The sequence below is a fragment of the Erinaceus europaeus genome, chromosome 6 (genome assembly GCF_950295315.1).
Source record: "Erinaceus europaeus chromosome 6, mEriEur2.1, whole genome shotgun sequence".
Lineage (NCBI taxonomy): Eukaryota > Metazoa > Chordata > Mammalia > Eulipotyphla > Erinaceidae > Erinaceus > Erinaceus europaeus.
Genome location: NC_080167.1, coordinates 26,677,789 through 26,699,910, shown reverse-complemented (window position 1 = coordinate 26,699,910; position 22,122 = coordinate 26,677,789). Strand labels below are relative to the sequence as shown.

Here is a 22,122-nt window from a genome sequence, read left to right as displayed (position 1 = left end):
ACCCAGGTTCGTGCATGGCCCTCTATTGTACTGAAGGAAACTTCAGTGTTGTATCTCTCTGTCTCTGTCTTTCTGGGGGGGAGTCACAAGTCAGTCTGGAGCAGTAAAGCTCCAGTAATGACAAAGAAGGAGGAGGAAGAGAGGGAGGAGGAGAAGAAGAGAGCTTTAAAATAAAAATGAGAATGAAAGAAATTATCAACTCAATCAAATACTAAGAGCAAGAGCATAGGCAAAGCAAAATGTCAGTTTCTAAAGTATTATTATTATTAAATTTTTAAAAATTTTATATTTTATTTTATTTTATTTATTCCCTTTTGTTGCCCTTGTTGTTTTATTGTTGTAGTTATTATTGATGTCGTTGTTGTTGGATAGGACAGAGAGAAATGGAGAGAGGAGGGGAAGACAGAGAGGGGGAGAGAAAGACAGACACCTGCAGACCTGCTTCACCGCCTGTGAAGGGACCTGCCTGCAGGTGGGGAGCCGGGGGCTCGAACTGGGATCCTGACACCGGTCCTTGAGCTTAGCGCCACCTGCGCTTAACCCGTTGTGCTAAAGCCCGACTCCCTATTATTCTTAAATTTAAAACATGCTTTAATATTGCCTATGAGCACAGCTTATTTATTTCTGTAGAAGTCTAGAGTAGACTACTGGTAGATTTAAGGACAAATTCTGCAATACTACTATGAAGGTATTATATTCTCAACCTGTTTATCAGCTTTCCCAGTGAACTATATGTCCAGTACTATGTACACTGAACCTCTAATAATGTTAGCACATGGCCCAGTCATCGGCACAACTCAAAACCTGGGTAGGTGTGTCTATATGGCAGAAACAAAATTATTCAATACAAGAGAGGCTGACAAAATAAGTCCCTGGTATCTTCAGCTTTTGTACAGTCTCTTTTTTAAAACCAAAATTAGAAATTAGAAATTCATTTCCAAACGGGAAAAGGATTCAGACTCTTTACTGTTCAAAAAGACTAATAGGGGCTTAGTGCAATAGCTCACTTGGATCATGTGCTAGCTACATTGCCACATGCATGACCCAGGTTTGAGCCCTGCCCCCAAGGCACTGAAGGATGCTTTAATCTCTTTCATCTTTCACACTTTAAGAAATAAAATAAAAAAGGTTAATGGGATTTTTTATTATGACACATAACATGTTCCAGTGATAAAAATTATATATAAATTGCTGAGTCAAAAAATGCTTTAAAAGGTGGCAAAAATCCATCTATAGATAGATGTGGAGAAATCTCTGGTACCAACAGAATAAAGATTATAACCTTACCTTGTAGTAACGGAAATAGTCTCGCTCTTGCAACTTTTTTATTTTGGGGAAGATTTTGAAGGTGTTGAAGTTATCGATGCTATCAATATCACACAAGCAATCATCTAAGACTCCTGTGACCTAAAAGAAGAAAAAGATGTAATTTAAAATATACAGGCTACTGATATTTCAACTTAAACAAATTTGTACAATTATACAAAAAGATAATTTACTCATTCAAGCTAAGACATGTAATATTAAAGTGGCCACACAGTTTTATTAAAATCAGCTAAATTAAAAAGTGCAACTACATATACTTTAGTATATATTTTGAAGAATGAAACTTTTTTTTGTCAATAGAGGACAGGAAGCAGTGCTGGAAAAGATGCGGTGGAAAATGAACCCTTTTACACTATTCATGGGAATGTAATTGATTCGGTCTCTGTGGAAAACTATCTGAAACATCATGAAAATACTAAATATGGACCTACCATATAATCCAGCAGTTCTTCTCCCAGATATCTATCCGAAGAACACAAACTAAGCAGAAGAGGTTAACATACACCTATGTTAACTGCAGAGCTACTTGTAAAAGCCCCAAACTGGAAATAATCTAAGTGTCCAGCAACACATCAGTGACTACGGAATTTGTATATAATGTACATAAGGGAGTATTACAGCTATAAGATGATGAAATCTAGTTTGCTACAACATGAATGGAACTGGATGGAATCATGTGAAGTGAAATAAATCAGAAGGACAAATGCCAGATGACATGGCTCACAGGGGAAGCCAATTCTTCTTCTAGCGTTTGCCCTTCTTCCGTAGCCAGTCAACAGCGTCAGGTTGAGCCTGATGTAAAGTTTCGAGACCTCCTTTGAATCTGGAGAGGTGGCAGTCGTTGACTATGTGGGTCATAGTCTGTCTGTAGCCGCAGGGGCAGTTCAGGTCGTCTCTGGCTCCCCAGCGATGGAACATAGCGGCGCACCGGCCATGGCCTGTTCGATAGCGATTGAGGAGGGCCCAATCATAACGTGCTAGGTCAAAGCCGGTTGACACTTGCAGGGGTCTGTGATGAGGTGTTTGGGGGAAGCCAATGAAACTAAGCAAAGTGAAATACAGGACTAAAGTTTAAAGTACTGTGGTCTACTGCAGCAGGTCCAGGGGCTCAGGGAGTAGGAGGCAGGTGGGAATAATGGAGCTTGGGAACCCAGTGTCCTATGGTAGAGGAGGGTGAATGCTTCTGGAAGGTGCTGTGTATGACAGCTGCCTTCAGGAAATATGGAGCTAAATTCTTGTAGCAACAACCCTGTAAACCTACATTTCCTCAATAAAGTGATCTTAAAAAATAGAAGTTATGTGAGATATTCTGAGTGATTATTACTCTTTATATAGAAAACCAGCAGCATCGGGAGTCGGGCTGTAGCGCAGCGGGTTAAGCGCAGGTGGCGCAAAGCACAAGGACCGGCATAAGGATCTCGGTTCGAACCCCGGCTCCCCACCTGCAGGGGAGTCGCTACACAGGCGGTGAAGCAGGTCTGCAGGTGTCTATCTTTCTCTCCTCCTCTCTGTCTTTCCCTCCTCTCTCCATTTCTCTCTGTCCTATCCAACAACGACAACAACAATAATAGCTACAACAATAAAACAACAAGGGCAACAAAAGGGAATAAATAAATAAAATAAATATTTAAAAAAAGAAAGAAAACCAGCAGCATCTCTAATAGTCTGTTACTGTATAATATTAAGAAGTGAATTTTTTTTTGCAATAGTGATAGTGAGTCTTACCAGTAAAATGAAGGCAGTAACACTAATAACAATAATAATAATAATAATAAATTTGAATAAACAAGCAAAAATCTCTTCCTTTTGCCACCAGGAACTTATATTTTTTAGGTAAGATAAAAAAAAAGGACAAAACAAAGTCAAGTGGTGACAAAATGATATGGAGAAAAACTAGGAAATGGAGATAGAATTGCAGAGCTGACACTGTGACTATTTCATTTTTATTTACTTGTCTGTTTCTGGTTATCACTGGAGCTTCACCACTACAGACTGACTTTTTTCACATAGAAATACAGAAATAGAGGGCAGTCAGGGGTGGGTGGCACACCGGGTTAAGCGCACACAGTACAAAGTACAAAGATACCACAAGTATCCCGATTGGAGCCCCTGGGTCCCCACCTGCACTAGGCTTTTACTGAGTCTAGAAGTTTTCTCATATCAACCAATCCTCCAACACCAACTGGATTCAGTTTATCAGTGAACTGTGATACTATCTGGAATTAGAGCAGATCCCACCGATTAAAGGCTCAGTTACAAAGGATTGCCTTCACTTTAGATACCTATTGTAGGCCCCCAGTACATCTTATTAGCAATAAGCTAAGGGCTCCTACAACTCCCTTCTCAGGTTTGACAAGTGCTGAAATGGCTTGTAAAATTCAGAAAGACACGTCACGTGTTAACTGATTTACTAAAAAGGACACAATTTAGGAACAGTCTGGTAAAAGAGATGCACAGGGTAATATAGAGCTTTCATATCTTGGGGTCATCCTCCTAAAAAGTCTACATGTTTACCAACCTGGAAGCTTACCAAATCTTGTTTTAAGAGTTTGTTTGTTTTTTTTTGGGGGGTCAGGTGGTAGCACACTTGGTTAAGCACACATGTTATAATGCACAAGGACCCGGGTTCAAGCCCCTGGTCCCTACCTGCAGGGAGAAAGCTTCACAAGTGGTGAAGCAGTGCTTCACGTGTCTGTCTCTCTTCCCTTTCTATGTACCCCTTCCCCCCTTGATTTCTCTCTCTGTCTCTTTCTAATGAATAATAATAACAAGAGCTTTTTTAGTTCAGTCCACCTAAGTTTCCATCTAAGTTCCCTCATTAGCATAAACTCAGATGACAAGACAGATTCCTGATGAATAAATAACAAAAGGCACATCTACAACTTAGGAACAAGTGGAGATTTATTAGTACCAGAGGACAATGACCAAACATATGTTTGTTTTATATAATAGTGAGTGAGGCAAGAGGCCACTTGAGTTTTATGCAGAGTAAATGGAGTAGGTAGGCATACAAAGCGAAGTGGGGAGACGTCTGTTTTAGTCAGGAAAGGCAACTGTTTAGAAAGATGGACTTATCAGATATCGTGGCATTTTAGCAGAAATTTAAGAAAGTAAGCAAACCAAATGAACACATTAAAAAATGTATTAAGAAGAAGAAAACAACAGTCCAAAGGCTTCAAGGCAAGACACATTCGCCATGTTTAAGGAACAACCAACAGGGAAATCAGTTTGATTCCAGTATCTGCTTATGGAGACTGGGAAGAGCAGGTTGAATGAGAGATGAGGGATTAGGCTCTGATTTAGATCATTTGAAATACCTACCATCTGAGTTGGTATACTGAAAAGGTTATACAAATCTTAAATTGAGAATCATAATCTGGAGATTTTGAGGCAATTATACAGGTAGTACTTAAAGACAAAAGGCTAAATGTGTGTTTTGCAGACACCTATCATGGTGAGACAAGAAATCAATAACTTCTCAACAACATGATAAAAAATAAATTTTATATGAAGAGAAAAAGAGAACTAAGATTTGACTCCTGAGGTTTGAATTATTAGTTATGCACAGAGGAGGAACAAGCAAAGGATGCTAGAATAGGCCTGCAAAACAGGAATGAAACAGACATTTGTGACCTTAACAGAAGCAGTTTCAGAGAAGTGTGAGGCAAAAGTCTGACCGGAAAAGGCTGGAGAGAGGACTAGAATGCCAGGTAAAATCAACTATCTAGTTTCATCTCAAGAACTTCATTTTGTTATATTTTAATATCTTTGGTCATTCTTTAAAACTTTTAATTCCTTTTGATGCTTTCTAGGCTGATTTTTAAATACCTATAACATCCAAATTTCAGAGTCTAAGGGCTATTTCTATACTATTAAAAGTCTGTATTTCTCAGGTCAACTACACATCTATTTTTCTTTTTAGGATTATATATATTGACATGAAGGGGCGGGAGGAGAACACATACCAGAGTACCACTCTGGCACAGGAGACACTAGGGATCAAATTCGAGATCATGTGCTTAGAGTCCAAGGCTTTACCCACTGTACCACCTCTGGGGCCATCACACATCTTTCTAAAGGCCATGTTTCTAACATTTCTTTTACAGTGCATCCTGTGTTTTGCTATTTCTTCTTGTCACTTTATTTTCAAGAATAAAGGGCCTTTAGGGCCTGGGCTTAAAAAAAAAAATCCACATAGAGAAGATAGGTATTTGCTTTTAACAAAAAGTTGGGGACAAACCAACTTGGGACAGCTGTAAGAGAAATTTTCTATTTAAAGCTTTCCATAGGACAGGTGGCATGAATTTAGCCTGCAAGCCTGTATAAGAGCTGGCTCATGATCATAAATTCTCAGGGAGATATTCTGTTCTCTATTCTTTCATGTTTCTATACTTTTCTGTATTTTGTAGGGGGACTCACCACCATAAGCCAGAGCTGATCAGTGCTCTGGTTAAAAATAAATAAATAAACATTGTAATAATAATAATAATAATAGAAAGGTTTTAAAAAGTTTTTTTTATTAGAGGGTAAGAGACAGAGAGAGTGGGAAGCAGGAGAGAGGAAACAACTGCAACACTGCTCTACCGTTTGTGAAATTTCCCCCTTGTAGGTGGGAGCTGAGGGTTCAAACCCAGGTCTTTACATATGGACCCTACTGAGTATAAAGTATAGAGCCACTACCCAGCCCCCTGGATTCCATGTTTTCTTTTTTCTCTTTCTTTCTTTCTCTCTCTCTCTCTCTCTCTCTTTATTATTATTATTATTTTTAACCAGAGTACTGTTTAGCTCTGGTTTATAGTGGTGCGGAGGATTGAACCTGGGACTTGGGAGCCTCAGACATGGCAGTCTGTTTGCATAGCCATTATGCTATCTACCCCCACCTGGATTCCATGTTTTATGGTGGGGTCTCCTTTTAGTTCTTTCTTCTTAGGCAGACATAGGCTTAACTTCTTATCTATTTCACCTCATGCAGCTGTTAAAGTGGAAGCTCAGGGTCTTTGGGATTTGGGGGATCCCCAAGGTAATGGACTGGAACAGTGTAGTTTGAGTCCTAATGTTCAAGGGCTCCATTCCTCAGTGGGAGGAGAAGCTCTATATTTCTTGATTTCACGTCACTTCAGCAATGCATTTAGAAAGATTAGAAAACATATGTCACTGAAACCACTTCTTTACAGGAAGACTAACTCGTCCTATCACTTGCTTGTGCTGTCTTTACTTCCTAGTGCTTTGCCGTACCTCAAAGCACATTTGCATTTTCATTTATAAGAAAAACAACATGAGCTATCTACATGTATATCATTTTATGTGCTCAAAAATAATTTTGTTTTTATTGAGGAGACAGTAAAAAAAAAAAGTAGCCTTCCTCTTAGACAATTTCTTGTGAGGAGTACTTTAAAAAACAAACAAAACCCCACAACTGAATGCTTCTCCTTATGCCTTATTACTCTCCTTCCAGCTGAACACTTTGGAGAACATGTGAAATAACTTAGTTCCACTTTTTAATTTCTGAGTCTCCCTCCTCTTTATTTCTATACCACAAAGAAGCAAGCACACTGAGATGGACTGTAGAAAGTAGAAAGGGGCCTAGCAGGGTGTCGGTCTAATCTTGTTTACTTACTTCATAAGTGTTGTATCAGTCACATAAGTTGTCTGAATTCAGTTACCTCGATTGTCCCTTTCTTGAGGGAAATTTCAAGTCCAATGAGGTCATGTATATTTAAGCAAGTTCCAGATAAAAGTATTGCCTAAAGTACTCTTTATTAGTACTGACCATTGGAAATTAAATGTATTCGCTTTTGAGAACTGTTTGGCACAGTGCTACTTTGAATATATACAAATTTTTTACTATGAAATTAACTGTATCCATCTGGACATAATCAAATGAAAATCACACAATCACTGGTATATAATAAAACTAAAATTACACATGCAGTTAGGGATATACATTATTAGGTGTAGGCAAAGAAACCTAAAATGGGGGCCAGGTGGTAGCGCACCTGGTTGAGGGCACATGTTTACAATGCACAAGGATCCAGGTTCCAGATCCAGGTCCCCACCTGCAGAGGAAAAGCTTTGCAAGTGGTGAAGCAGTGCTACAGGTGACTCTCTCTTTCTCTCTCTCTCTCTCTCTCCCTCTCTACCACCCCCTTCCCTCTCAATTTCTGGCTCTTTCTATCCAATGAGTAAATAAAGGTAATAAAAACATTTTTTAAAAGGAACCTAAAATGGAGTTTATAGACTGGCAAAATATAAAACTAATATGTACTATACAAAAAGAAAAATAGCAATAAAAATCTAAATGCAAATTATGCTTAAAAAAACAAACAAACTAGGAACTAGAAAATTTTGCCCAAGACAATTTGGAAATTTTTAAGTCTGTTAGACATGCCCAGATTCCCATTATCTACTTCAGTTTTCCAAATGGGGTTCAAAAGGTAATACAAAGGACACTTTGTACTTGAAAGGCTTGTTTAAAATGCTGGTTCCTGGGTCACATACAGATCCACTAAATCAACAACTCCAGGTGAAGCTAGAGAATTTGCTTTTTTTTTTTTTTACATTGTGAGCTCCAAGTCCGAAACTCAAAGTGTGTCCCTTTTATTTCGTTTTAACCATTCATTCAAAAAAAAAAAAACAAAAAAACACCATCATGATCACAAGTGAGTGCTCAGTCCATTTAAGCTTTAGTGAAGAACAACACCAGGACAGAATGCAATGAGGAATGGGGGGGGGGGGGGGGTCGATACATCCAGGAACACGTTTACACAATTATCACAGATCTTCACTTTTCGTAGCCATGAGTATTAATTGCTTCGAATGACATTTCCCCCCTCAGGACCTGATCTCTTGAGACCACCTCCTCCCTCCCCCGCCCCCTCTAAGCAGCTTTGCCACTTTGCAGCAGGTGCAGAGAAGACAACAGCAGCACCTGGCAGCCGCCTATTCAAATCCAACTGTACTAGAAGGAAGCAAACACCTATTTTAAGGCAGCAGGTTACGGTCGACTAATCCTCCCGTTACCAGCACACTGACAACAGTCCTGGAAGATGAGCTTCACAGAGACCAAGCACCCCGAACTCGAATCTCCTCCTCGCCAGCCATCAGCTCACTATTGACAGAATGACAGGCTCAGGCCCAGATGCCGCCCCCCGCCCAAACCCCTTCACCCCAGTCGCCTCCTCGGCCACACCAGGCGACCCCATTTAGCAGACGCGACACCGAGGGAAAGCACAGCCCGAGGGGCTGGCTCTCTGGTGCAGAAGTTGGAGAAAGTTGTCCTCCTCCCCGAGTTGTGCCCCCCGCCCCGCTGGACCCCCTCCAGCTTTGCAGGGCGATTGGCTCAGCCCCCCGCCACCACTTCTTCTCCCGCCCCCCTCCCCCGGCTTCTCCGTCCCCTCCTGCAGGAGCCGCGAACCCGCTTCCGCACGCCCGACCGGTTTGCACTGCGGCCCTGGCTCCCGCCACGCTCCCGGCCACTGGCAACGTTACAGGGGAGCGCCGACTCCCCCCGGGGGACGGTCACCATCTTCCTCTTTTTACAACCTCTACCCCGACAACGTCGCCATCCCCACACGCCGCCAGCCGCTGGCACTCGCTTCCTGGGCTCCGCTGTCAGGATTACCACACCCGCTCCGCCCCCACCGCCCCCACCCCCCAGGGCTACACCGCCCGCCACCAGCCACCTCAGGGTCCGGCCCGGCCCTCCTCGCGCCACAGCCGCGGCCCGTTCGCGCCGCCGCGGGCGTCCGACCGGGGGTCCCCGTCACTTCCCGGGCTCACCTGGGCCTCGACGGCGCTGAGGAGGAAGCTCAGAGTGACCAGCAGCTGCGCGGCGACCGCCGCCCCCTGCCCTGAGCTGACCCGCCGGACTCCCCGGCTCATGCTGACCGACCTCTCCACCCACCGCGGCCGGCCGGGCCCCTTCGGGCCAGGGAACGGCGGGCGGCCTGGGCGACGACCCAAAGGGACAGTTCCCGGCAGCGGAGAGACTCCAGGGTCAGGGGTGTGCACGCCGGTTCCCAGGCCCGGGACGCTCTCCCGGCGCGCGGTTGCTAAGTGTGAGGCGCAGAGCCGAGCGCCCCCACTTCATCCCTCAGGCGGCCCCGCCCCCGGCTTCCCTTGCGCTCAGCCACGCCCCCCTCAAAACGCGGGGCCTTGTGGGAGTTGTGGTCTCGCGCGGCCACTGGGGCTCCTCGGGCCGGAAGGCGGGGCCCGCGGAGGGGCAAACCCGGGAACTACAACTGCGGAAGCCGCTCCGCCTCCCCGGGGCTCGAGCTTCAAGGCGGCCAATGAGGCGGGACCACGCGGGCCTCCAAAACAAGAGGAGGCGCGGGCTGGTGGAGATCCCTGGGGAGATCTGCCTACCCTAGCCCCTGTCCCCAGCTCCTCAGGCCTGTTGCTAGTAGAAACGAGGTTGGGGGTCCATTTGTGTCTTGGTTTCCTGACAACTGCACATCCGTGATGCTCCGGGTACCTACGGGAATTAGGAGCGAAGCTGAAGCACTTTCTTTGTCTCGTTCACTTCTGGGTATTCACCTCAGTTGTGCTGCAGATGCTTAGATAAACCATGCGATGCCACTGTCCACCTCGTCCCACTCCCAAATTGACATATACAAACAAAATGCGCTTTAAAAATTGGGGATAAACCCCAAAGTTTATATGTGTGAAGGAGTGGGGGAGAAGAAATTTCAATAGATATATAGAAAGCTCAGTTCTTACCACTAAAACGTTCCAGTTTTACGTGTTACGTGGCCTTAGACAAACTCTGTAAGCCTCAGTTTCTCTACCTAGAAAATACCGGAACAGTCACTCCATTGTGCTATGATTACGTAAGAATATGCACATAAAGGACTTAGTATAATTCCTAATACATATGGGTTCAACAAAATGACAGTTGCTACTAGCTTTATTCTGGATTTATAGAAAAACTGTGGTATGTCATGGTATATTGATAGTGTGCATTAGTTTCACATCACTTCTGTATTAGTACACAAATGTTATCCTTAAAGCGATGGAACTCAGAAATCCATATTGAATCATCATTCCTTTCAGAGACTCTGGAAGGCACAATATGTTTCCTTGCTGTGTCTAGTTTATTGAGGCTTCTTGTGCTTCTTACCTCATGGCAATGCATCACATTGCCAATCTTCACTCCCTCTGCTACTACTGACCCATATTTTCTCATTCCCATTATAGCCACTGTCTATCACCCTAGTATATAGATCTTTTCGATTATATTGGGTTCACTTAGATCTTTATTTAGTTACTCCGTTGGCACTTAATATTTATTTATTTATCTATCTATCTATTTATGCCATCAGAGTATTGCTGGAACTTGGTGCATACATGACTACCCCAGTGTTCTTGGTGGTCATGCTTCTTTTTTTCCTTTTTCTATTTTTTAATGGAAATGAAAATGAAAGGGAGAAATAGAGAATATGATTATGTAAGAATAGAGACACTTGCAGCACCACTCCACCGCTGAGAAGTTTCCCCTTGTAAGTGAGGACCAGGGACTTGAACCCGGGTCCTCTCCATCGTAATGTGTGCACTCTTCTGAGTGAGCCACCACTTGCCTCCAAAAATTTTTAACCCCAGTTTGTATTCACAGATTTATTCAGTCATCATAGATGCCCTGAACTTTAAACAAAAAGCAAACATCAGAAAATGGAAGCCTAGAAATATGCCTATTGTAGCTCATGTAATTTATGACTTTTTAAAGAGAGTTACTCCTTTATTTACTATGAGAGTCAGAGAGAAAGAGTACCTATCATTGCACAGCACTGCTATATGGTCTTGCAGTGGGGTGGAACCTGTAGCTTCTGAGGCTTCCAGCATACAAATTGGTGTATACTTCGCTGCTGATCTCCTCTGCCCTGTAATTTATGACTTGCTAACTCTAGATGACGCCAGTCCTCTGGAACTAACATATACAAAAATTGATCACATTTTTCAATAATAAAGAATAAATGGGCCTCACAGCTGTTTTAATCTGAGATGGGTCAGGGCCAGCTATGAAATGAATTAGTACACCATCTTAATTGTAATGATAATTTATAATTGGCTTGGGTAAGCCAGACTATGGAAGGGGGTTACCTAAAGTATAGACTGTAACTTCTCTGGAACCAAGCATGACTCATTTCCTTTCCCTTTTTTTTTTAATGATTATATTTATTTATTTACTGGATAGAGACAGTCATAAGTTGAGAGAGAAGGGGGAGATAGAGAGGAAAAGAGACAGACACCTGTAGCACTTCTTTACCACTCATGAAGTTTTCCTTCTGCAGGTGGGGGCTTGAACCCGAGTTCTTGAGCATTGTAACATGTGCACTCAACCAGGTGCACCACCACCCAGCCCTATCCTTTTAAATATTTAAAAAATTATATTTATTTATTTATTGGATAGAGACAGTCATAAGTCGAGAGGGAGGGGGAGATAGAGAGAAAGAGAGACAGAGAGACACCAGCAGCACTGCTTCACCACTCACAAAGCTTTCCTTCTGCAGGTGATTTATTTCCTAAGCTGATGATGATGATGGTGATTTTACTTCCCAGGTTTTTTTTTTATTTCCTTATTAGAGGATTAATAGTCTACAGTTGACAGTAAATACAATCGTTTGTACATGCATAAAATTTCCCAGTTTTTCTCATAACAATACAACCCCCACTAGGTCCTCCTCTGCCATCATGTTCCAGGACCTGAACCCTCCCCACCCCCACCCCCACCCCTACCCCAGAGGTTTTTTTTTTTTACTTTGGTGCAATACACCAGTGTTTATTTTTGTTTGTTTGTTTTTTGTCTCCAAGGTTAACGCTGAGGCTTGGTGCCTGCATTATGAATCTACTGCTCCTGCTGGCCATCTTTTTTCCATTGTTGTTGCTACTGCTGCTGTTATTGTTGTTGTTGTTGTTGTTGGATAGGACAGAGAGAGGAGGGAAAGATAGAGAGGTGGAGAGACCTCTTGTGAAACGACCCCCCTGCAGGTGGGGAGCCAAGGGCTCAAACTGGGATCCTTACTCCATTCCCTGCAGCTTTGTACTATGTGCACATAACCTGGTTTGCTACTGCCAGGCCCCCACTTCCCAGGTTCTTATGCTTGCATGATTCCTCTACTCTTAGATTTTTTTTTTCATATATAGAGGTGGGGCAGGGAGAGACAGAAGACTGTTGAGCAGTAGGCCAGCTTCCCCCTGCTTATCCCTGCGGTCTATTTACATAACCAGTTACCTAGGAACTGCCCTGCCTGCAGGGCATTGGTTTAATCCCCACTGGTTCATGATGTCTTTTTGCTCCGCCCCCTCTCGTAGTCACCCTGATTTCCACCAGTCTCTTTTCACTCCACCCTCTCTTCGTCACATCCTGTTTCCACCCTACTTGGAGAGTATATATGTAGCTGCTCTTCTGTTTTAACACACTTGGGATTGCCTTCCGGCTCCAAGAGTTCCAGAGTCTATCTCCTGCGACGCCAGCTTGGCACGAGTTCCTGATCACTCTCCGACGCAGCAGCCTAGGTTGGCTCCAGTTGAGCTCTTTCCAACCTCAGGCTCTCCAGCATTTGGTGCCTGAACAGGGACACATCAGCCACTGACTTACAAGAAGACGTCCCAGATGAGTATACTCCATTTGGGTATCTGCAACCTCATGTTAAGTCACTGTGATTCTTTTTCTTCTTTTTTTCTTTTTTATTATTTTCCTGAGACCTCTCCACCATGGACGATCTTTTCCAAATCCTGTACTCCTTTTTCTATATACAGTTTTTATATCTCTGGGACATTTTTCTCGGGGCCACACCTTATATCCTTCCTGTTGATCATCGTCGTAGCTTTTAAGGGATATATGGGGCAACCTCCCAAAAAGCTAAGGGACCTAGAGGCTGAGGTCCAAGAGATAAAGGAAGTGATCATAGAACTTAACCAGCACCTTAAAAACAAGAAGAATCAAAAGCCTGTCCTGATCCTGACCCACCCTAAGCCCTCTGCATCTTGCCCTGAGGCCCCCATTTTGGCAGACACGTGTCTGAATTCTCCTTCGGACTCCACAGCTGCTTCTTCGGCCACCCCCATTTTGGCAGACATGTGTCTAGAACCTCCTGCAGTCTCCACAGCCGCTTCTTTGGCCACCCCCGTTTTTGCAGACACATGTCCAGATTCTCCTGTAGCCTCCAAAACCACTTCTCTGGCTGCCGCTTATCCAGCAGCTTCCACTTCTGTGACTCCTCCCCCTGCTACTACACAGTTATCAGAGCAAGTCCACACATTCCCGGTAAATGTTGCCCCCAATAGACAAAAACCTCAGGCCTGGTATCCATATTCCGCCACAGACCCGAAAGAACCATGCTAGGCTATTAAGGATGATAGACTTCGTGCTCCATGGACCAGGTCCATTTTACAAGGCCTGCTTCAGAACCTTAATACCCCCCAAGATTGGAGAGACGTAACTCGCACTACGCTCCCAGGCCCCCTCTTCCTGCAATGGGAGGCATTTTTTCATGACGAGTGTTTACAGCAATCACGGAAAAATAGTCAAAATCAGCTAGAGGGGAATTTTGATGCATTGTTTGGAACGGGTCATTTGGAAACCAGAATTCAAAAGGCAGAGGCCAAGTTTCCACCCGGGTATTTTGATCAGGTACGCCCCTGCGCATTAAGAGCATGGGAGGGGTTAACACCACCCACGGGAGTGGACTCAGCCCCCATTCTCTCCCTTCAACAAGAACCAGATGAATCCCTGGCTAAATTCATTGTCAGGGTCCAATCGAGTTTGGAAAGGAAGATTTATATCCTGACGCCTGTTTTCTCCTCCTGCGATGCATTGTCTGGGATGGCATGCTTCTGGAATTCCGACAGGCATGTATCAGTCTTAAGAACGAACACCCAGATAGCTGGATTTTAGCTACACAGGATCTTAGATCAAGCTCTTGTCGGGCACCTACAATGCAAGCCTATGCAGCTACCCTACATAAGCAAAAAGGGGCTTGTTTTCAGTGCGGTCACCAAGGGCATTGGCGTAACCAAAGTCCAGAAAATAGACGGCGACCCTGCCTCCAGTCAGGGCAACCTCACCTCCAGTCAGGGCAACCCCGCCTCCAGTCAGGGAACCAGAGACCACAAATGCCTTGTCCCAGATGCCAGAAAGGGTTTCACTGGAGGAGAGATTGTGGGTCAAGGTTCCATAAGAAACACCCCTGCCAAATGTAAACAGGGATTTAAACTAGGTGTGGGGTGTCCCTTAGCCCTGCCTTCAAGAGGGAATGAAGCAGCTTGTCTGCTCGGCGCTGCGCCCTTCTTCCATAAACAGAAGCCCAGCTTGGGACCCAACCCATCGCTACACCCACCACGACAAATAACAATAGCAGAGGGTGAGCAGAAGGAGGAGCATGTGGGAACTTCCAGTGTAGAAATAACCGACTGGAGCAAGAGAATGGTTTGGATTCAGAGCCTGAGATTTTGTGGACGACCCCTGTTTTAGAAAGAGGTCACCCAACTATGATGATAAGGATTGGTAATATTCCTTTTAAGTGTTTGATTGACACAGGGGCAGATAAGACAATCTTAAGACAAGCAGAGGTTACCCAGAGTTGGGAACTCTTCCCAGGACCACGTTTACATGGTGTTGGAGGGTTGACTCAAGCATTCCTCACACGAGATTCCCTTGTATGGGAAGATCCAGAAGGGACTACCAGATGCTTTTGGCCTTTAATAGCTGATATAAGCACCAATTTATTGGGGAGAGACTTGCTGGAATCTCTGGATGTAGTTATATCCTTAGACACCTCTGCAGGGCACCACACTCACTCCTGTGAGACTACTAGACCTGACCAGCAACCCCAATACTAACTGCCACTGTTCGTAACAGAACTCCCTGCTTAGATTGGCTTTATAACGAGCCTTTCTGGGTGGAATAGTGGCCTTTGCCTTGGGAGAAGCTAGAAATTTTAAAAGAGCTCATCCAAGAGCAGTTGTCCTTGGGATACATTCATCTTTCCTGGAGCCCATGGAATATGCCTGTCTTTGTGATTAAAAAGCGCTCAGTAAAATGGCACCTCCTCCAAGATCTCCATGCAGTTAATAAAACCATGCAAGTTTGGGGCTCCCCCCAAAGGGGTTTGCCTCTTGCTTCTGCAATTCCCACGGGAATTCCAATCATAGCTATTGTTATACAGGATTGTTTTTCCTCTATTCCCTTGCACCCACAAGATTGTAAACATTTTTCTTCTCTGTTCCTTCTATAATAATGCCAGCCCTGCCGACAGGTATGAATGGGTGGTACTGCCCCAGAGTATGGCCAATAGTCCTACTATTTGTCAAGAGGATGTTAAATCTGCCCTTTTTCCATATTCATAAGGGCCTTAAGGTTTTTCATTATATGGATGACATGTTAATATGGGGAGAATTAGGTACAGATCTTTTTGCCCTACTTCATTTTCTATTCCCTGCCTTAAAGAGAAGTGGACTTAATATAGCTCCTGAGAAGATACAGCTAATTCCTCCAATATCTTTCTTAGGCTCAGAGATTTCCCTAGTGCAGATTCGTCCTTTAAAACCTTGTGTTAGTTTTCCTTCTAATCTCACTCTTGCTTCTTTACAAAGTTTTCTTGGAAATTTGAATTGGCTTAGGCAGTATCTTTATCTGCCTACTAGCTGCCTGCAACCGCTGTTCAATCTGTTAAAAGGAAACAAACAGCCCTCCTCAAAGTGTATGTTAACCCCTGAAGCCTCCTTGGCACTGGAAAGAGATAACCAGGCTCTCCAGGACATGCACCTCGTTTGGTTCTCCCCCTCCTCTCCAGTAAATCTTCTAATCTTTAACTCCACCCCCACGGTAGTGGGGGCACTGTGGCAGAAGCATGGCATTCTCAAATGGCTTCATACACCAGTAGGCGGAGCTCCAAGACTTCTTACCAAGATTTATACCTTAGCATTTATGGTTCGCCAAGGAAGAAACAGATTTGATCAGGTCTTAGGAAGGGAACCGGATTCAATTATTCTTCCCTTTTCTCTCACAGATACAGAGTGGCTCATACACCACCATTCTCGTTTTGCCCTAAGTTTAATGGGTTTTTCAGGACAATTAGATAATAATTTTCCTTCTAATAATTTGATAGCTTCTTTACCTCTGTTGCCTCTACTAGTACCTAAACTTTTCTCTCGAGATCCCATCCCCTCTGCTCCTACAGTCCTCACTGATGGTGGAAAAAAGTGAGCTGCTGCCCTTATATATTATCCAGACCAGCAATTCCCCAAACCTCTCTTTACTGAGCTTCCTGATAATTCCCCTCAGTACAAAGAACTTTATGCTGTTTTCCTTGCATTAAAAGCTGTAACAGAAGCCTTCAACCTTTTTTCTGACAGTGTGTATACTGTTAACTTACTTCCATGGCTTGCTCGATCTTATGTAAGAATTGATGACAACCCATTTTCTCCTCTTTTAATTCAAATTGCCTCTATGCTCTGTTCTTGAACCCAACCACTGTATGTTCAGCACCTATGTTCCCACAACCCTCTTCTGAGTCCCCTGTCTGAAGGGAATGCTGCAGCCGACTGCCTCGCCTCCATGGGAATTCTCCTAGCCTCTGTCTCTAATCCTGCTGACTTTCATTCCCTAACCCATGTTAATCTTAAAGGACTTCGAGTTCTATTTCCTGATATTCCTCTGTCACAGTTAAAACGTATTTTTGATACATTTTCCTCCTGTGTAGGTCTAATCAAAACACCTGCTATTCAAACTCTGGGGGTTAATCCTCGAGGTTTAAAAGCCAACACTCTTTGGCAAATTGATGTCACTCACATACCCAACTTTGGCAAACAAAAATATATGTTCGTCTCAATTGATATCTTTTCTAAGTTTATGTGGGCTATAGCTCAGATGGGAGAAAACTCAAAAAAGCTTATAAGCCATATGCTCTCCTGTTTTGTTGTAATGGGGATACATCTTCAACTTAAAACTGACAATGGGCCTGTTTTACCAGCAAACAATTTAAAGATTTTTGTTCCCTCTGAAACATTACTCATACTACAGGATAATCCATAGGAACAAGGCATTGTAGAGAGGGCCCATCAAACTCTTAAGGTTTAATTAAATATAGAAAAAGGGAAAATGTACCCCCCCAATATCCAGCTGGCAAAAGCCTTAACTACATTAAATCTCTTTAATATTTACAAAAACACGGACCAACCTCCTATTATTCTTCATTGGCAAACACCACCCACCCTCCCAGCTATTAAAGTCAAATGGAAACACCCACTTGATAAAATTTGGAAAGGACCTGACCCCCTGTTGACTGTGGGGAGGGGTTTTGCATGCGTTTTCCACAAAATTACTCCAAACCTGTTTGGGTAATACCCACATGATAACACTGATTATCCCTGAGGAACAAGAAACACTGCAAGAGGACTGGCTACAAGAGGTTTGGCTGCAGGATGCACCCCAAGATCCATAATACAACATGGCAGAATCTAAAAAATCTGATTCACAGAACTCTTCCCCCCCTCCCCCAAATGTCTTATGCTATGACTGGCCAGTTGTGTTTTGTGAGTGAGTGAGTTGGAAAAAAAAATTGAGTGAGTTGAGTAACCAAAATTTTTTGTACGACCCATTGTGCTCAGAGTACTCTGAAATTTAATTGACTTTATATAAAATGGCTGGATGCAGCCATGGTTTCTGGAGATGTCCAGAAACAGTCCAAGAATTGTTTTTTCCACTTTTTGATTTCATTTTTAAGTCTTGGTATAAATATGAAATGTTTAGTCTTAAACTGTGTGAGTAAAGATGGTTCAACTATGACAGTAGATCTAAATTTGCATTTGAAATGTTATGTTTTAGGGCAGGGTAGCTTGCATAATGGTTATGCAAAGAGATTCTCATGCTTGAAGCTCCAAATTTCCAGGTTCAACCCCCTATATCACTATCAACCAGAGCTGACTAGTGCTATGCTTTAAAAAAATTTTTTTAAAAAAATGAAATGTTATGTTTTAGTTACAAAAGTTTTTCTCCTCCTGTGTGTTATAAACTACATGTTTAATGTGTGTGTTTCAAGTTTGGTAAACATTAACTTAACAGTTAAAGTGTAACTTTGAAACTACATCCTTGCCAGGAAAGGTAAAATTAATTCGCTAAAGTAACTGTGTTTAAGGTAAAAGTCTAAATATTCAATGTGACAATTCATCATCTTCTAAGTTAAAATACAAATTCTCTATACAGAACATTTTTGGAGGGCCCCCCAAAATGTCCGGTAAGCTATCTTGTGGAAATTAATCCACAAGAAATCTGGCATCAGTCTGACATTGTAAATGTTCAAAAATGTCACTAAAATGTGTTAACTCTTTAGTAACCTGAGTTTGCTTAAAAAGTCCAATGTAAAACAGTTAAGAATCTATATATATATATTACTTAAATTTGGTTTGAAAATTTTGCTGTATAGAGACTGATACATAAGGTCACATAAGATGACCTTTAAACAAAATTGTAAAGATACCTAAACCAATTATAATCATCGAGTTATCAATTATAGTAAACGTCTAATTTGTTACAAAGTTTTTTCATAAGTAATTGACTACAGCTATGTCGAGCCTTCACATGACAAAGCATCTGCTCATATGGAAGCCCCAGAAATCCATCTTGGACCCTTGTCTTCTGACATTGCCCACAATGATACACCCCCCCCCCAAACCCATGATGTGACCTGACATGATCTGGAGAACCTGACTCACGGACTCCAAAGGACAAGACTTTCCTAACACCTTTCTCTCACCCATTGCTGTTTGCTCTTCCTGCTTCTGCTTCGCCTGTTACGTTTTGGTGGTTCCAGCTCACTCTCTACAGAGAAGAAAAGTTCCAGTGGCTGTCCTCCTCCATCAAGATAGACGTGCAGCATTTCTTCCCTGGTCGTTGACATTGGACTGATGCTTCTTTCGGACTTGCTGGTACACCTTTGGACTCTCCCTTTACACTGCTGGACTTCTCGCGGACTAACTGTAGCAGTCCATGGACCTTTTCACCAGCTGTCTCAGGACTTTGCAATGCCAGATCACCCCTCTCGCCCCTCAGGCTAATCAGGCCCCTACTCCACCACCCATCAGGCAGCCCTCCTCTCCACCTACCAGACCTCTCTTCAGTCTCACTCTGTCCCTTGCTACTCTTACTTATCCTTCTCTGTCTTGTGCTAGTTCCTTTTGAAGACGCTTACATGCTATCATTCAGGTTTCTTCCCAACAGGTTTCTGTTCACCCCTACAGTGCTATTCCCCTGAAAGAGATGGAGCCTTTTACAGACTTTGACCCATTTATATATGGCCATTAAGTAAGAGGGAAATGTTGGGAAATTGTGAGGATGTGGTTGAGCTTGGAAGGGTTTGAGCCTGAGGGGTGTGTCAATCCTGTGAGTCTCTCTCTCTCTCTCTACTGAGAGGTTGAGCAAGGAGGGGCAGTAGAACCCCAAAGCTGTGCCTCCTCCTATCAGTCTCCCTGCCTCACAAAGTGCTCCGCACTTCTGATACTATGGCCATTAGTTAAAAAGAAAGGGGGAGATGTCTATTTACATAACCAGTTACCTAGGAACTGCCCTGCCTGCAGGGCATTGATTTAATCCCACTGGTTCATGATGTCTTTTTGCTCCGCCCCTTCTCATAGTCACCCTGATTTCCACCAGTCTCTTTTCGCTCCACCCTCTCTACATCACATCCTGTTTCCACCCTACTTGGAGAGTATATATACAGCTGCTCTTCTGTTTTAACACACTTGGGATTGCCTTCCGGCTCCAAGAGTTCCAGAGTCTATCTCCTGCGACACTAGCTCAGCATGAGTTCCTGATCCCTCTCCGACGCAGCAGCCTAGGTTGGCTCCAGTTGCGTTCTCTCCAACCCAGAGAGGAATCTTGCTCAGGAAGAAGCACCCTCAGGCTCTCCCAGCAGAAGACAACAAGGAAGAGAAACCCAGGCAAGGAAAGATACTACAGCACTACTCCACCATCTATGGAACATCCAGTAACTGCTGCAGTGTTACATGAAGCCAGGACTTCGTGCTTAGTAGGTGCCAGCCCTACTTGGATGAACCATCTCCTTGCCCTTTTCTTGATTCTTTTTTTTTAAATTTTATTTATTTATTTTCTCTTTTGTTGCCCTTGTTATCTCTTTGTTGTTGTAGTTATTATTGTTGTTGTTATTGATATCATCATTGTTATAAATGGAAAGAGAGAAATGGAGAGAGGAGGGGAAGACAGAGATGGGGAGAGAAAGATACACACCTGCAGATGTGCTTCACCACTTGTGAAGCGACTCTCCTGCAGGTGGGGAGCCAGGGGCTCGAACAGATATCCTTACACCAGTGACATGTGCTCTTAATCCGCTGCGCTACCACCTGACTCCCCTTTTCTGTGATTCTTAATGGAGTCAAAGTCAGCCCCAGATGACCACAGTGCTCCACATTTTCAAATGGATTGTGCCAAGATTGACTTATTGACCAATTAATTAGTCAGGCAAAATGAATCTTACTCATATTTGCAAATATGGTCACACTGAGAGGCAGTATGTTGTAAGTTCATTCTATTTTTTTTCTCAAATGCAAATGGTTCCTCCTCACTTGTATCATATCCTTTTCACTCTGTATTGCCTTCTTTGATGGGGGTGTCCTAATCATTTTATCCCAGTAATCCCAGTGAGTCACCCTAAGTCCTATGGTGCTTCCTACTAAGCACATTTTCTTTGGTACTGACTGCTATATGTTAGAAGCTGGCTTCCCCCCTCCCACTCCCATGTGTAATAGACATCAAGAATGTAGTATCATAGAGGACTCTTTGCTTTTGTTGTGTTTGTCACTGAGGCTTCACAGTTATGGATCAACTTTTTCAGACAGCAAGGGAGAGAGAGAAAGAGAAAAGAGAGAGGGGGGTGGGAAAGGGAAAAACGTCACAATACTTAAGCTTTCTTCAGTGTGATTGGGGCCAGGCTCAAGTGGATTAAGTACATGACAAAGCAGGTGCACTACCCAAGTGAACTATTTGGTCAGCCAATAGATTATTTTCTTTTTCTTTTTCTTCTCTGTGTTTGTTTCTTTCTGTTTGTTTGTGTTTGGTGTTTGTTTCCACCAGGGTTATTGCTGGGACTCATTGCCTACAGGACAAATTACCAGTCATAGTGGCCATTTTCTTTTCTTTCTTTCTTCCTTTCTTTTTTAAAAAATATTTTATTTATTTATTAATGAGAAAGATAGGAGGAGAGAAAGAACCAGACATCTTTCTGGCCCATGTGCTGCCAGGGATCGAATTCAGGACCTCATGCTTCAGAGTCCAATATTTTTATCAACTGCGCCACCTCCCGGACCACCTTTCTCTTTTTATTTATTTATTTATTTATTTATTCCCTTTTTGTTGCTCTTGTTGTTTTATTGTTGTAGTTATTATTGTTGTCTGTCTTCGTTGTTGGATAGGACAGAGAGAAATGGAGAGAGATAGGGAAGACAGAGAGGGGGAGAGAAAGATAGACACCTGCAGACCTGCTTCACTGCTTATGAAGTGACTCCCCTGCAAGTGGGGAGCTGGAGACTCAAACTGTGGTCCTTACACCAATCCTAGCTCTTTGCACCATGTGTGCTTAACCCGCTGCACTACTGCCTGAATCCCCCGGATCACCCTTTCTCCTTTCTTTCTTTCTTTCTTTCTTTCTTTCTTTCTTTCTTTCTTTCTTTCTTTCTTTCTTCCTCCCTCCCTCCCTCCCTTCTTTCCTTCCTTCCTTTCCCCTTCCTTCTTCACTTCTGTTTCTCATTCTCTCTATTTGATAGGAAAGAGAGAAATTGAAAAGGGAG

The 22,122-nt window shown here is 43.2% G+C and overlaps 1 protein-coding gene across 1 annotated transcript in view; it reads right to left on the bottom strand.

The window, feature by feature from the left end:
• ERO1B (endoplasmic reticulum oxidoreductase 1 beta) overlaps window positions 1-9,427 on the bottom strand; it is an 81,467-nt gene extending 72,040 nt beyond the window's left edge. The window contains exons 1-2 of the mRNA XM_060191943.1: window positions 9,106-9,427; window positions 1,288-1,407 (exon numbers count right to left, since the gene is read on the bottom strand). Coding sequence (XP_060047926.1) covers window positions 1,288-1,407; window positions 9,106-9,207 — 222 coding nt within the window. The 5' untranslated portion in view covers window positions 9,208-9,427. The remainder of the gene's footprint in view (window positions 1-1,287; window positions 1,408-9,105) is intronic.
• Between the last annotated feature and the right edge of the window lie 12,695 nt (window positions 9,428-22,122).